Genomic DNA, 16,270 nt, shown 5'->3' on the forward strand with positions numbered 1-16,270 from the left:
CCCCATTCACACTGATCTGAAATGAACCCAAACTGGGACTGTGATGAGGGATAGAGACCACTCAGAAGGATCAGATTAGACACACCGTCCTACCTACTAAACTCGTTCATTTTCTCCTGAGAAAAGTGCTCCCTCAAACCACCTCTGCTCCCCACACTAGAAGAACACTCTAGAGCTATGGCGAGAAAACACACGTGTGCTCAGAAGGCATCAGGGTCTCACTAGTTAGGGCCAAACAACCTCCACCTCCGGGGGGGACCGCCTCCAGGACTGGAGACTCAGAACATGTCCAGTCGGCAAAACATGGTTGGTGCTTTGAATCAGAAGAGTGACTTCACATCAGTAAGATTTAGAGGGGCACCGTTAATGCTGAAACAAGTTTTCATGTCTGAAAAGATGTGCTGCTTTATTCAGGAAATTCAGAGCTTGTTCTCTGATGTGACAGGTCGCAGGGTCTCATTCATCACCCAGAATACTAAACGGTCATCTTGCCCCCCGTTTTCAGAAGGTTTGCACACCCAATGATCTCGTTTGTCTGTGGTAACTCTGCCCCAAGTCAGGTGGGTCTCAGCATCCCTGTTCACAGATGAGGATGGAAGGACTCAGGAAGGACCTGACCCCCACACCTTGCGAGAGCCCGTCAGTAGCACAGCCCAAACTGGAAGTTAGGGCTCCACCCCAGGTCAGGGGAGCTGATTGCAGCCATTCTCAGAACAGGAGGGTGTAAACCATAAGGAGGGACCTTAAGGCGAGGCCTGTGGGTGGTGACTATCAGCCTGAAGACACACATCCTGGCTGAAACCAGATGTTCAGTTCTGCAGCCTCTGCCTCACCCACCTCTCCTGCTTCTCCCCTCAGAGAAAGTCCAAGATCACTGCATCCCGCAAACTCATGCTAAAGGTGACTGCTGGGTGCTGGGGTGGGGTGCAGAGGGTGTGGAGGGCCTGACAAGGCAACCAAGGGTGTCAGGGAGGCGGAGGGAGCCTGGTCACTGCCAAGTGGCCAGTGCCTGGACTGTGGCGCTCTGGGGTTCCCAAGGAGGCTGTGAGTAGCTCGGGGTGGGCATAGACTTGGTGCAGAGGCACTTGTTTAACTTTGCTAAAAAGTTCTTTCTGGCCTCTGTGGGCCTAAATGAGGAGAGGTGGATCAGAGAGGAGGACCATGGAGAAGCACTGTCAGGGCACCAGAGGGGTGTGTTCCTGCAGTGCAGCTCCCATATGGCTTGGCTGCTGTCCATGGCGCCTGTCCACGTGGTGGCCATCTTGTTCACACCCTCCCAGGGCTGCCCCATCTGGGTTCTGACATATAGGAGCACTCACAGGCCCTCAGGGCCAGCTGAGGCCAGAGCTCACCCTGCCTGGGTTCACTGTCCCCTCAGGCCCTGATGTGGGTGGGGAACTTGAGGGTCCCGTCCAGAGTCCCTGTCCCATGCTCACTGGGTTCTGTCCGGTCCAGAGCCTGATGCTGGCCAAGGCCAAGGAGTTCTGGGAGCAGGAACACGAGGAGCGGGAGGCTGAGAAGGCCCGCTACCTGGCTGAGCGCATCCCCACGCTGCAGACCCGTGGCCTGTCTCTCCGTGCCTTGCAGGTGGGCCTTGTGGGTGGGCTTGAGGGTGGGGGACCTGGGGACAAGGGAGCTAGAGGGTTAGGGAGCTCCACTGGGTGACCCCAGGACCAATAGGAGGAACCTGACATGACCATGGTTCTAAGCTCTGTAACTTCAAGTGGGAGGTGGGTAGGACTTGGGACACTCCATTTCTCCAAGACTCTCCCAGCATGCCTCTAGAGATGGGGACATCACTTTTTTTTTTCTTTTTAAACAGCTTGGTTTAATTTTTTAGCACTTGAAAAAAAATATTCAGGAGCTTGAACATTCAGTCTTTGCAAATCTCCATGGAGGTCAAAGATTCCATACATACAAAGTTAGTTTACAAATATTTGGCAATTTCATCTTCATAACCCCTTTTTATCCTAATGCCATTGTGCCAACCATTGAAAAAGTTCCAGTAATGTGCATATAATTGTTTTATTTTTTTTTTTAATAATTCATTCCTTTTTTATCAAGTATAGTTTTGCACTGTATGGACATAGGCTGCAAAGTGTTCCTCCAGTGCATAGGCATTTACATGATTCTCAGTTTGGGGCTGTCACAAACAAAGCTGCTAGCTGCGTTGGTGTCTTTGATGAACACATGCTTCCTAAGAGGGAGTCATGTGGCTAGTATGTATTTAACTTCTTAAGGAACTGTCAAATTGTTTTCTAAAACATTATCACCAGGACTATTGGAGAGTTCCATTTGATAGGCATCTCCGCCAACATTTGATATGGTAGTTTTATAATTTAGCCATTCAGGCAAGATGGTGTTTCATGGCAGTTTCACTTGGCTTTTCTAATCAAGTTTAGCATCTTTTCTTGTACATGTTTTTCCCTACCTGTATATCTCAAATCTTTTGTCCCTTACTTTGAGAATTTTATATATATGTTCTACATATAAATCCTTTATCAGGTATGCGATTTTATTTACATAACAATATCTTTTGGAGAACAAGTGTCTAAAACTTCATGTAGTCCAGTTTATCAGGGTTTTTTTGATTTGTGCTATTTTCCCTAGAAATTTTATAGTTTGATGTTTCAGATTTAAGTTTGTGATGTAATATTTTAAGAAACATTTTTTAACTGCTTAGAAATAGTCATTGTGCTCTGGGATATTTACAGAGAGCCTGTGCAGTGTACAGGTGGGGGCCTGTAATGTTCTTGAAACATTGGTAATTGTTTAAATGCCAGTGACTGCAGAGAAGAGACAAGAAGGAAATCTACAAAATGGTTCTCTCCAGGTAGTACCGTCACTACTTATTTTTATTTCATTCTTTTTGTTTCAATATAGCTTCAATATTTCTTTTTTTTTAAGATTTATTTATTTATTTATTTATTTATTTATTTATTTATGCAAGTACTGGGTACAGTCAGAAGCGCGGGAGGGTGAAGGATTCACCAGAGCCAGAGCGTGGAGCAGAACAGGCAGACTGACGAAATACACTGCTGAGGGGAGCAGTGGGCACAACAGGAGAGGTCTTCGCGCCATGTGGGACCCTCACCGGTGGCCGGGGATTGAACCGGTGCTGCAGAGGCTGCGGGCAGTTTCACAGCCCAGCGCTCAACTGCTGCACCACCAGGGGAGGCCCTAGCTTCAATATTTCTTAACATATTTTTATATAAGAAAACTTTTCTGGGACCTCCCTGGTGGCGCAAGGGGTTAAGCACCACACTATGAAGCAATCCGCACCCTCTGCAGCACGAGTTGAATCCCCAGCCAGGGAGCAACCCACATGGCACAGCAGTCCTCTCTTGTCTCCCGGCTCCTCCCCTCAGCAGTGTATTTCAGTTGGTCTGCCTGTTTTGTTTCCCACTCAGTCTCGGGTGAATCCTCTCACCCCCTGCATCTCTGGCCTGTACCCCAGCTCTTATATGCATAAATAAATAAATCTTTAAAAAAAAAACAGAAAACTTTTCTAGGGAACTACGGCATTCAGAAAGGAAAATGGGGCCTGTAAGCCTCAGAGCGAAGGGGCTTGTGAGTGTCTCTCTAGAGCAAAGGTCTTGCAAAGAGGCTGGGGGAGGACCAAGGGCACAGGATGGACTTGGAGGCAGACGAGGGAGGCTGGAGACTGAGCGGCTCTTCTTCACCCATTTCCATTCCCTCCTGGTTGATCCCGCTTCCCCAGGAGCTGTGCCGGGATCTGCATGCCAAGGTGGAGGTTGTGGATGAGGAGAGATATGACATCGAAGCCAAATGCCTGCACAACACCAGGGAGGTGAGCCCAAAGCAGGGGCAGGGCAAGGTCAGAGCAGGTGTATGTGTGGGGCGGTGAAGTCTGGGGCAATGGGGATGGACTGGGTGGTGCAGGATGGGGATGGTGACCACTTAGCAGGAAGCTCAAGTCCCATCCTCTAGCCCCTCAGTGGAGAGGGGATAGTCACACAGATGAAAAGCACAGACTTTCTCCCATATTGCCACCTGGGCTCTTTCTCTAACAGAAGCTGCCTTATTTATTCACCCACATAAATAATCACATGTCTGCTAATAACATCCTACCTTTGTGAAGGGCTTTCTTGTGTCCTCTGTCCTTTGATCCTCCCTACATGCCTGTGGATGAAGGAGGTGCTTCTATTAGCTGCCCCTTACAGCTGAGGGCTCTGAAGTTCAGAGAGGCTGAGTAACTCAGCCCAGGTCACACAGCACTGGTCTCTGACCCTCACGCTAGTGCTCGATGTCCTCTGGGGTATTAGCTCCATCCAGACCCTGCTCAGGAGGAGGTGGCAGAGTAGGGGGAAAGGCAGGGCTTCCTGAAGCTGTTGTGAGCTGCTTCTGGGCCTTGTTTAAGCAGGGGTGAGATGAGGGGTGAGAAGGGACACCAGAAACCACTCCCTCTCTAGCTCACCTCTCCCCACCAGGATGATATGCAGAGTCACTTATTTCCCCAAATTACCCCCAGAGAGCACATCCTGGAAATCCCCCCAGGGTCTGGGATCTGGGATTTTAGCTGCCCTGCTGGACCAAGGCTGTGCCCTCAATGAATTGCTTTGAAGGCTCAGTGGGGGTGGGGGGCGAGTTAGCAGCAGGAAATAGAACAAACAACCCAAACTCCAAACAGGGCTCCCAAACCACTCTTGTGCTGAGCTTAGTGGGGCTGCTGTGATAGGACTGCTGGTGGGCTTTGTGAGCAAAAATGGATTCGCTCTTTCATTGTCCACAAATGAGTGATGGCTGTTTGCAAAGGGGTGCTGGATATGAGTGTCCTGGTTAGGGGGGCACGCCAACCTGAAGGCTGGAGGGTTTGGGGCGTAGGTCTGCTGGAACTCTAGAATCTGGAAGCCCCTGGAAGTCTGAGATCCTTAGGAAGGGTGCCCTGTGACAGCACCCCCTCCAGTGAGTCCTTGCCTGCCTTCGCCTGCAGATCAAGGACCTGAAACTGAAGGTGCTGGATCTCCGTGGGAAGTTCAAGCGCCCGCCCCTGCGCAGGGTCCGGGTCTCAGCGGACGCCATGCTCCGGGCCCTGCTGGGCTCCAAGCACAAGGTGTCCATGGATCTTCGGGCCAACCTGAAGTCTGTGAAGAAGGAAGACACTGAGAAGGTGAGGGCCCCTCTCCTCAGAACCTCTCACCCCTGTCTAACCTCCACCTGCAGCTCCCTCACATACCCTCAGGCAGACCCGAAATGTCTCCTGGCAGCCAGTCGGGGTGTTAGAACATTCTAGAACCTCTTGGGAGACCAGTGAGGAAGTCTTATTATTCTATTTGGGAACATGAAGATTAGCTTGATCCCTTCCCTCAGGCCCTCTCAGCCTAAGGAAGGAACCGGGACAAAGAAAGTAGACCACAGGATAAAGTGAAGGCCCTGCTCCCAGTGCGAGGAGACTGTGACACTAGGTGATTGGGGTACAACTGTCCTAGGTCACAATGGGGAAAAGATGGCAGGCCAGGGTTGTCCTAGGGCACAGAAGCACAGAAATTTAGAGAATGGAGTTCAGTCACCCCCTTGGCAACAGTCATTCAAGCTGACTGAACTCACAGCATTTATGCCCAGAACTGACAGGCTCTGTGGGAAACATGGGTGAAAGGTGTGATCTCTGACCCAAGGAGCCTCATAAAGAGAAGAGGTGGCCAGGACTGCCGATGAAATGGAAAATGAGCCCCAAGTCAGGAAAAGGCTGTCTTCCTGGAAGTGGTGGCCTTGAGCTGCTGAGCATCTGACCCCCCCCTGGGCCCAGGAGGCAAGGCTGGGCTGTGGTTCATTGGGGTGGGAAGGGGCGGTAACTCCGTCACAGTCACCACAACTCTTAGCCCTGCAGTTGCTTCCTTCTGTGGAGCCACTGCTTGTCCGGTGTCCCCTCTCTGGCCATGTCCTGTGGCCTCAGTGGGGCCAGGGTGTCTTAATTCCTTGTCTTTTGAAGAGGCTGATTCCCCACCACCATGTTTCTCATGCTCGGAGGGTCCTGGCTACTCTCCTGGCTGGGAAGTCGCTGATGTGTGTGTGGCCTGCCTGCAGGAGCGGCCCGTGGAGGTAGGTGACTGGAGGAAGAACGTGGAGGCCATGTCCGGGATGGAAGGCCGGAAGAAGATGTTTGATGCTGCTAAGTCTCCGACCTCACAGTAGAGGTAATAGAGACCAGCTCCCCTTTCCTCAGGCCCCTCAGCGTCTAAGGATAACTGGGAGCCCTGACAGGGCCGGAGGGTTGGGCCTGGCGTGGCGTAGGGGAGGAGCGCTGGTGGGAGCCATTCCCACTAGCCGTTCTGGCTCCAGCACCCTGAGACTTGGGCATGATTTGCTCCCCTCATCTATAGAATGGGGGTGTATGGATTAAGGATTCTCCACTGTGGTCCTGGCACCAGCTGCACAGGCACCACCTGGCAGGTGAATGATCCAGTCCCACCCGGCCCCACTGGAGAGGAAACTTGGGTAGAGCCGGCCCTCTACTCCATGAAAGAACTGGAGAGCCACCAGATTAGGTGATCCCTGCAAAGACCATCCATTCCCTGAGGAAATTGATGGAAAAATTGGCAAAATTAGCCACTTCAGAGCTGCAGAGAGCATGAGGGGATATGCAATTGGGCCAGGGTCTGACAGAGAGCCAGTCAGGGAGGGCTTTCTGGAGGAAGTGATGTTCAAAGGGTAGTTATTAAGGAGGCGGGTGTCAGAAGGAAGATGGTGCAAGAGCCAGTTCTGGAGGACCTATGGTATGGCGGGACATCGAGGGGGATGCCTAGAGGAGCTTAGAGACTTGGGCTGAGAAGGTTAGGCTCTTAGGAGTCCCTAGGGATGACGGTAAGGGAGGGACAGGAAGCCGGGGACTATGTGCTGTGGGTAACTGAGGGACTCGTATCTGCACACAGGTCCTGGGAACACTCCGTGCCGCTTTGTCCCGTAGGCCGCTTGCCACACTGTGTGTGGGCTCTCGCTTCACGCTCTTCCATCAGGTTCCATCTCTCTGCATCCCAGCCTGCCTGAATTTCCTTTCCCCTCCAGCCTGAATTTCTTCCTTTTGGAAATGGGATAAACACACACCAAGAGAGGAGAACACCAGTGTGATCCTTATTGAAGACCTCACCCCAGGTGGGAGGCACCCTAGGTCTCCCCAGCAGCCAAGCTGAAGACCAGGACGTGAGGGCACCCACCCCAGCCTGATGCGCCTCCTCCTCGCTGCTGTGTGTATGCGTGCATGGTGTCACAGCCTCCCCATTAAAAACCCAGTGTCCTGCCCATCTGTGTCCTGGCCTTGGGCACTCGGAGGGAAAGCAGAAGCTTGGGGTCGGAATGGAGGGCTGAGGAATTGGTAACTGACCAAGAAGTTCCCCTTGGACCCCTTCTGCCCAGTCTGGGTAGCATTACACAGCACACCCTCACCACCCGGACCCCTGGCTCCCTAAGCCTTGACCTCTGAAACAGCCCTATGACTGTCATCAAGATGGGCCTCTTCATTCAGAGCCCCTGGTCTGCCTGATGTCACACTCTCCTGCTGCAAACCTGGATCACCTCCTTCCAGTGTCCCCTGGGTGTCCCTGACCATTCAGCATTAAGAGGTCAGGGGACTTTCAACCACTCATCTGTCCTGCAGGCCCAGGGAAGGAGCTGCCCAGCACCCTGGCCAGGCCAGGAGGGACTCCTTGCAGGTCTAAGCCTGGCCACCAGGTGGCTCCTTCACTCGCCTGAGTCCCTGAGGCTCTCTGGGTCCTCCTCCCTCCCTTCATCGACTAGTCTTCCAATTATTTTCCCTTTCCACTTCTGAACTGATCATGCCCCGTAGAACTGTTTCCTTCCCTGGGTTGGGGCTGCCAGTTGTCTGTCTTTCATGTCAGGTCCTTTCTCCATCCCGCTGACGTTTGGGCTCAAATCCCAGCGAGGGGCAAGAACTTGCAGGGTGGAATGAGGAGATTGGGGGCGCCTCTCACCCCTCCCCAAGACCCATGGAGGAGGTCTCACCCCTCCCCAAGACCTCTGTGGATCAAAGGCCAAAGTTGTGGGCCAGGTGGAACCTGGCTTTTTAGGGCGGTGTCATGGGGATTCCCCTGCTAATCTACAAAGGAGTTGGCTGGTTCCAGACCTGGACCTGTGGTCACCCCAGCAGAGTCTGAGCTGTCCAAGGAGCCCCCTTTCACCAGCACAGTCGGTCCCTGTTCTGCCCTCTGTCCCCTCTGCCATAAATGTGAGAAGCTGGGTGCAAAGTACAGTGTCGGCTGCTCCCTGGGTCATGGCTCCCCGCCTGCCAGCCCCTCCAGGGAAGAGCCACTGGAATGCGTTAGGGGCAGCAGCTCTCTGCCCAGGCTGCTTGCTATAAACAGCCCAGTGAACAAAAAGATACAAGAGCACAACTCCCATTGCACAGAGAACCCTCCGGCACAGACACACCCAGTCACCCCCAATCTCCTCCATGAAGCTGGAGAACCGACAGAGCCAGTTTGTGCCACGGGGGATGGGGTTGGGCTCCGTGCTCAGGCAGCCCCAGAAACCCACCCCTCCCTGGCGCCCAGGCTCCTCCCAGCTGGCCCGGGTCCAGAGCACAGCCTCCCGACTTTGCTCTTCTCGGCCCTTTGATAGTGTCTGGCCTCAAGTTCCAAAGCCAAATCTCTATCTGCCTGCCAGCCAACTGTTAAGGTGCAGCCCTGCAGATCCGGGTCTCCACCCTGCTCCATAAAAGTGGGAGACCTTACCCAGGCCTTACTGAGAACACACCCCTGGGTGCAGAGAGCAGGGGAGGAGGAGGGCGAGGTCGGCAAGGGCCCTTGGGAAGCCCATCCAAAGGCCTCCTGTGGGTCATCCAGTTCCTCCTGCTTCCCACAGGGCCAGACGTGGCCACCTACCGAGAGGCTATAGCGCTAGCCCAGCCAGGTGGAAAGGCGCGGAGAGGGCAGACTGCAAGAGCTGCAGGGTCCTCTGGGTAGAGGCGCATCTATGTTTGTGTGTGTGTGTGTGTGTGGGGGGGAGCTGTAGGTCAGTTATAGCCATGAACATGGCCAGGGTGTGGGCACCGGGGACTGGAGAGCCCCGATTCCATGCCAGCCCCCTCTCGTGGAGGAGATGGGCCACACTTAGGGTGCACCACCCTATGCTAGCACCGCCATGCACCTTAATCCACTTATTTAACCTCCCAGCAAACCTGTGGGGAAGGAACAATTCCTATTCCATTTTATAGATGGAAAGCTGAGGCTGAAGTGGTTGATGACTTCCCACGGTCACACAGCCAGCAAATGGAGGGCTGGGATTTAACTGGGCAGTCTGTTAGAGTCCATACTCTTAGTCATATTTTAATAATAATACCATACTATGCTTTATCAGAATCATATCATTACATTCTCACAAAAACTTAAGAAGTAGATGCCATTATCTCAGATTTACAGATGAGGAAACAGAGGCCCTGGGGACTGTAACTCCTCCTAAGTTACAAGGGTTTGATAGCTGCAGAGCTCTGTGGTTGGAATCCAGGGCAACCTGTATTTGGGGGTTGCCCTTTCTGGGATCAGACTTGCCTCAACAGGGCCCAACCCATCCCTTTATAGAAGGGGCACAGCTGGGATCTATGTGATCCAAGATCTCCACCAAAGGCAGAAACATGCAAATGAGTTGCAAAGTGAGTACCCCCTCTGTGGCTAGAGGGGCCCAGGGCTCCTCCCTTCTTACTAAGATAGAGCAGGAAGAATGCCCCTGCCAGTCCCAGAGCCCTCCGAGGCCAGCGACCACCTCTCCTTCCCCTGGAGGTCCCACATCCAAGGGGCAAGAGGCTTGGGCACCTCACAGCAGTGCTGGCAGCCCAGGGCTGCAGCTGTGGGGGTAAAGTGCTCTGTTGCAGGAGGAGCCCAGTTAAACATTAGCCTTAATGGCCCCCTACAAAGTGAGTCAGACTCCCTGCAGGGCTCTGGTCTGGGCAGCCAGGGGGGTGGTTTTGTTCCAGGTGGGTGACCAAGCTGGGACAGGTCGCTGGGACCAATGCAGCTAGCAGCCTCCTCCTGACCCCAGAGGGGCTCTCCTCAAAAATCTCCCACACAGCAGCCTGCAGGCCCTTCCCTGGCGGTAAGGGGCAATGGTATTCTTTTACTCCCCACACTCTACTTCTGGACTCCTGAGGCCGAGCGGCATGAGCCACTATAACCAGGCACTGGCACAGAGCGCAACTGTCAATGCCTGGAGACCAAGAGGGAACATGGCTTGTTCAAGGTCACAGCCTAACTGGACCCAGTTTACTAAGAAAGCTGGGTGTGGGCAGAGCTTTTTTCTCCCAGCCAGAGGCAGAGGCCGGGGACTTGAGAAGATGGCTTATCTCTGGGCCTGGCTCAGCACCCTGCCTGGCCCCAGCGCCAACCACAGGGTTTGTCCCTGGTTGGCACAAGTTGGGTAAACCTGGTCCTTTGCTCCAAGTTCAGGAGAGGAGCATGGCCTCATCTGGGTGCCAGAGCAGAAGCTCCATCCTAGGGGCTGCTGGGGCGAGTGTGTGTGTGTGCATGTGTGTGTGCTGGAGGGAGGCTTGCCTACCTTTGAATGTGAGGGACACCTGAGTGTGAGCACACATGTGCTTCCCAGGGGCAGTTCCCCTGATTGACTCTTTGTGTTCCAGGTTTCAAATGCCCAACTGCATCGTGGGGAGACCAGGGCAGGCGGGTGAAGTGCTCATCGAGTTAAAGCGCCCCATGCAAAGGGCTCTGCCTTCTGGGAGTGTGTACACCATCACTGGTTTATTTCAGCAGTAAAATATCCTTTGTTTAGAGGTTGGAGGATAGTAGGTGGCAATTGCTTTATAACATTCTTCACAAACTAGCATAGTGGCAAGGCCATTCAGGTAATCATAGTCATATTCAAAATTAACATCGTTTGTAAAAACCCCAAACCAGGAACCACTGCACTGGGTTCCTCAGGGCGGGTGTCAGCAACTCATTTACTTGTCTCCCACCCTGTCCCAGAGGGATGGGACAGTCACCCTGCCAGAAGTATGAGCAGCAATAGAATTGATAGGTCAGGGTACCACTTCCAATCTGCTAGCCTGGGGCTGGGGACCTCCCTGGGCCCCCACTCTGGTCTCTTTGGAGAAGGAGAAGCTGCCCTATGAGCCTCAAAGACAGGTTGAGGTGGGGGATTCCAGAACTTGACTTCTGTTCTGAGGGGAGGAAAGAGATGACCCCTTTCCCTGTGGCTGGCTGGGAAGTCTTGAAAACCCTTGACCTTTACTTTGGAAATCCCAGTGAGATCAGCCTTGTCTTGGTGGACTCTCCCCAAGGGATGTGACCAGCACAGGCTTATAGTTTAAAGAATTACAAAGGAACATCCACATGCCAGACACTCATTTTAAAAGCTAGGATGTCTCAGGGGCCTCCCTGGTGGCGCAAGGGGTTAAGCACCACACTATGAAGCTGTCTGCAGCCTCTGCAGCAAGAGTTTGATCCCTGGCCCACCAGGGAGCTACCCACATGGCACAGCAGACCTCTCCTGTCTTGCCCGCTGCTCCCCTCAGCAGTGTACTTCATCAGTCTGCCTGTTCTGCTCCCTGGCCTGTCTCTGGTGAATCCTCTCACCCCCCTGCATCTCTGGCCTGCACCACAGCTCTTGTATGCATAAATAAATAAATCTTAAAAAAAAAAAAAGCTAGGGTGTCACAAATGCTTTGGAAGCCCCTGCAGGCCAGCTCTGTTCATAGCCCCTTTGTCCCCACAAGGGCAAGTGTGAGCCTTATTTTGTGTTCATTGTTCTCTTGGCTCTCTTGATAACAGGGATGCATGCTTCCTGCGTTTTCCTCTTTGAGTTTAAGGTTGTAAAGTTCATCCCTCTTCTCCTTCTAGCCCCCTTCTGGCTGCCCTTGCCAATATATTTAACTAGTTTGTTTTCAGGACTGTGAAATGACAACATATTGCAAGCACCATTTATTCATCCTTTTTCTTGTCCATAGGCCTTTGGGGGTTTCTAGATCTTTTGCTACCATAAGTAGCACTGCTTTGATTATTTGTGAATCTTCTGGTGTTCAAGAGTTTCTCTCCTTGGGAGTGTAAGCCCTGGGGCATCATGAATGACGTTTTCACTGACCGCTGCTATGCTCCACAGCTGGTTTTGCCAGATCCTGGAGGCCCAGGTCCTGGATGCTTAGAACCCCCAACTGAGCCTACCCCAGAACTTGTTGCACTCAGCAGAGCTTCTTGGGTTCTTTCGGGTTTTCCTGTTTGTCATCCCAAAGCAAGTTAGTACCATTCTCCAAATCTTTATTGAGAAGCTACTATGCTCAGTGCAGTGTCGCGGGGGATGCTGGGCTGGGTAAGACTCTCCTGTTCTCAAGACTCACGGGAGTTAGGACATGGGCACAGATACTTTCTTTCTGTCTTTTTTTTTATTTTTTAAAGATGTGTTTATTTATGCATACAGGAACTGGGGTGCAGGCCAGAGGTGCAGGGGGTGAGAGGATTCACCAAAGACAGAGTGGGGAGCAGAACAGGCAGATCTACTGAAATACACTGCTGAGGGCAGCAGCGGGCGAGGCAGGAGAGGTCTGCCTTGCTATGTGGGTCACCTCCCTGGAGGGGGATTGAACTCATGCTGTCATGGCTGCAGAGAGCTTCATAGTGCTGCGACTTAACCCCTTGCGCCACCAGGGATGCCCCGGCACAGATACTTCAACACAAACCCTATCCTCATACCCAGGAATCACAACTTCCTCTTGCCTGCTCTGCAGTTCACCCTCTGTGCTGGAGGAAAACCCTGGGCAAAGCTTGCTCCTAAGCTCCCACACCCCAAGATGCAATCTATGGACAGCACCCCCTAATTCCTCCAGGGAACTTACATCCAAGTGCATAGAGGCCAGGGATTCTGCTGACCACATTACAGCGCACAGCCTCCCACAAAATAGAATTATTGGGCCCCAAATGCTGTATCGCTAAGGCTGAGAAACCCTTGGTGGTCCTGAGTCACTTTCCTTGGTAAACACCTCTGGGATCCCCATCTCCCCTGTGGCACCTGCGTTCACCCGCTCAAGCTAGGGAGCTGGGGGTCACCTTGATTCTCTTCTTTCACCAGTCCTAACAATTCAGCCTTCCAAAGCTCTTGTCAACACTTCTCCACCTGTTCCCCCCAAGCCCTGGCTGCCCTTGCTCAAGCCCCCTCCATCTCTTTTGTGGGCTGTAGAACAAATGAGTCCCCCAAGTGGTGTCCCCATTCTGGTCTGACATCTTGCCAAGTCTTTCCAAGTCTTATGGGCCTTTCCACACAACAACCATCAGTTCCTCCCATTTTCTTCAACTTCACATATTTTAAAGGACAAAGGCCAGATCCTGAGCGCCAGCTCCTCACTATCTATCCACCCCCACTTTCGCCCTCAGCCATGAAGACCACACTATGCTTTAGGGACAACAGCCATGTCCCCACTCCACAAACACACACTACATTGGCCCTGTCACTTGGTTGATTCTGTCCCCCATGGCTTGTGCCCTCAACAGTTTTTCTACTTCACCTGTAAGATGCAACCCAGGTGTTCTTTCCTCTCAAAGATTCCCCAGTGTCTCCACTCAAGTTCATCCCTCCTGGTGATGCAAAGTCAATTTTTTGCACAGTCTTACTTGCATGAAGCTTGGGGGGGTGTGTGTGTGAGTGTGTGTGTGTTTTCTTATGGAAGTAAAGATGTGGGTACACAGGCATGTGTGTGTCTTCCTTTCTAGAGTGGGATGTCTAGAGGTTAGGAACTAGGTTCTTGTCATCTTTGCATCATCAAGTGTCAAAACTACCTACTGATTTTAGTGAATGATGCCCCCCCACCCCCAGAGATATACTCAATTCCTAACTCTTGGTGCCTGTGAATGAGACTTTATTTGGAAATTGGGACTTACAGATGCAGTCAAGTTAAAATGTGGACATACTGGATGATACTGGATGAGGGTGGGCCCTACCCCACGATGGAAGTTTTCATAAGGAGGGGAATTTGGACAGAGACTGAGGACAGCTCCCTGTAACAACAAAGGCAGAAATTGGAGCAACTGCCAAGTGAGGAAGCCCAAGAACACCAGTTGGCTGAACAGCACAGCAGCTAAGGATGGGTTCTCCCCTGGAGCCTTGGGGGGGTAGCACGTCTCTGCAGACAGCTTGATCAGACGTCTGGCCTCCATACAGTGAGCAAATCAGTGTCTGTCGGCTTAAGTCACACATTTTGTGTGCTTTGTTACAGCAGCCCCAAGGAACTACCACCCGAGTCAGGCATCAGGACCTGTACGTAGGATGTGTCCCATGAAGATATGACCCCTGCCTCAAGAGACAGGTGCTGGCATGTGCATGATTTACTTTCCCAACACCTGGAGTCATCTGCATGCCAACCTTCCCTGTCTTAGGTTTTTATGTCCATCCACAGGGTGCTGGGTTTTGGACTTTAAGACACCTAGCTGCCCCCTGGCTACAGCAAATGTGCCAGGCTTCGAATACCCAGCAGTACTTTTCTTCCTAAATTGAGGTGCCACCACTGACAAACCCTGGGAAGGGCACTCCCTGGGTCTCCAGGGAGACAGCAGAGACCCTGAAGTTTGGGGCCCCGGGGAGGGGTACCCAGGGGCATAGGTTACTGTTCTTTCTCTTTCCTTGGAAGGAGCAAAGGGCTCAGGGCGCTGCCACAGTCTCTGCTCAAAATTCTGTGTCCTGTCAACTCTCCCATTGCTTAGCCAGTGCCCAAATCTACCCACTTGATCCCCACAACCTAGAAGGAAGCAGGGCAAGGTATTGTTATGATTTCTACTGCACAAATGATTTTAGTGAATCGTTTTGCCCCAAGTCACATGCTTGCCCCAAGTCACACGGCTCATTGCTGGCAGAATCAGAACTCATAGGTTTCCAAGATCCTTCCCACCACTCAGTCCTTGGCCTCCTGGCCTCCTACAACAAGGAGAAATGCTCCCTGGAGGAGGCATCTGGGGGGCAGGAGCTGCATGAGCAGACTGGATGTGTGGGTGGCTCCTGCTCAGCAAAGGGTTTGCCCTTCGCTTGTGATCCAGAACTGGAGTGCACAGGAGAGACCACCAGGTCTGGATCAGAGCCAAAGGGATGCCAGATTGGGGACCGAGGTCCAGCAGCAGCCTGGTGGTCTGGGCTCCTCTCCATTGGGGCATCCTGGTGTGGCACCTCTTCTCAGAGCAGGAACCACTGCTGCTGAACTTGCAGTTCTGACCCATCAGGGAAGATAAGATCCTCCTTGCTCAGCAACAGACCCTCCCTCTGAGGCTGTTTCCTGGATAGGAAGCACCTGGCAGCCCCCCCCCCCCCCACCGGGGCACTTAGAGGGAGCCAGGTGGCCTGGTGGTATCTGCACCGCCTCAAGTTGCTCCCCAGTTCTGGCCTAGCAATCTGTGTTCCCTGTTTCCTTCCAGGGAAAAGCTGAGCTTCCTCTGCCCCTCCAGCCCAAAGTCCAGTATCTGTCAGTAGGGACGGTGCCTTTGACTTCTGCATTTTCAGGGCTGTGCGCACTCAGTGCTGCTGGATTGAGTCTCAGGATCCATGTGGGGAGGGGCTGGCTCTACAGGGGGTGTGCTTTGTATGCTGTGCGGGAAAGCAGTGCATCCCCTCAGTCCTGGGGCCTGTTAGGGGAGATAAATCCAGATGGTTCCGGCGAGGGGGCTTGCGGAAGGCAACCGGGAGGCGCAGGGCGCTCACCACCAGAAATTACGGTACCTGTTCTAACTTTTCTGCTGAGTTTCCTGCTCTTGGGTTTCTCCAGCCTAAGTGGTTTACCAGCAAGCAGTGAGCTCAGTCTGACCCCGATCTGTGGGTCCCCGCCCCACTCCCCGGCACCCAGGGCCACGGCAGCCCAGCGCCCAGCTGGTTCTACTGGTTCTGAGCAGGATGTCTCCCGCCCTCGCCCGGGGCAGCCGACCAGCCCCGCGCTGGCCCTCGCGTCCTCCGGTCCCTTGGTAGCCAATCTGACCATCTACCTGGGCTGGTGGCCCCGCGGTCCGGCCGGCCCGGGCGGAGATCAATGCTGCTTTGTCTGCTACGCCCACACCCCAGAGGCCGCTCCCAGGCCGGCAAATCCAAGCGCGGCGGCGGCGCGGGGCAGGAGCCCGGTGATATAAGTGGCCATGTGATCCTACCTGGGCCGGGCCGGGCCGGCGGGGGAGGGGCGCGCAGGTGAGGCGGCGGCCGTCCCAGCAGAGCGCCACGCACGCAGCAGCGCAGCAGCAGCCGCAGCAGCACGGGCTCCGGCAGCATGTCTGTCAGGAGGAAGGACTCGTCCTCCTCGATGTCCAGGCAGTCCAGGCTGTCCAGTCTATCC

The 16,270-nt window shown here is 53.3% G+C and overlaps 1 protein-coding gene across 1 annotated transcript; it reads left to right on the forward strand.

Annotated features, from left to right (window-relative positions):
- Window positions 1-852: 852 nt before the first annotated feature.
- Window positions 853-6,153, forward strand: TNNI1 (troponin I1, slow skeletal type; the record flags this gene model as incomplete). Its single annotated transcript, XM_084245697.1, has 5 exons — window positions 853-900; window positions 1,456-1,587; window positions 3,722-3,811; window positions 4,955-5,131; window positions 6,046-6,153. The coding sequence occupies exons 1-5, from the start codon at window positions 892-894 to the stop codon at window positions 6,151-6,153; spliced, it is 516 nt and encodes a 171-aa protein (XP_084101823.1). The 5' UTR covers window positions 853-891.
- Window positions 6,154-16,270: the final 10,117 nt, after the last annotated feature.

The sequence above is a fragment of the Talpa europaea genome (assembly GCF_964194135.1).
Source record: "Talpa europaea genome assembly, chromosome: 10".
NCBI lineage: Eukaryota > Metazoa > Chordata > Mammalia > Eulipotyphla > Talpidae > Talpa > Talpa europaea.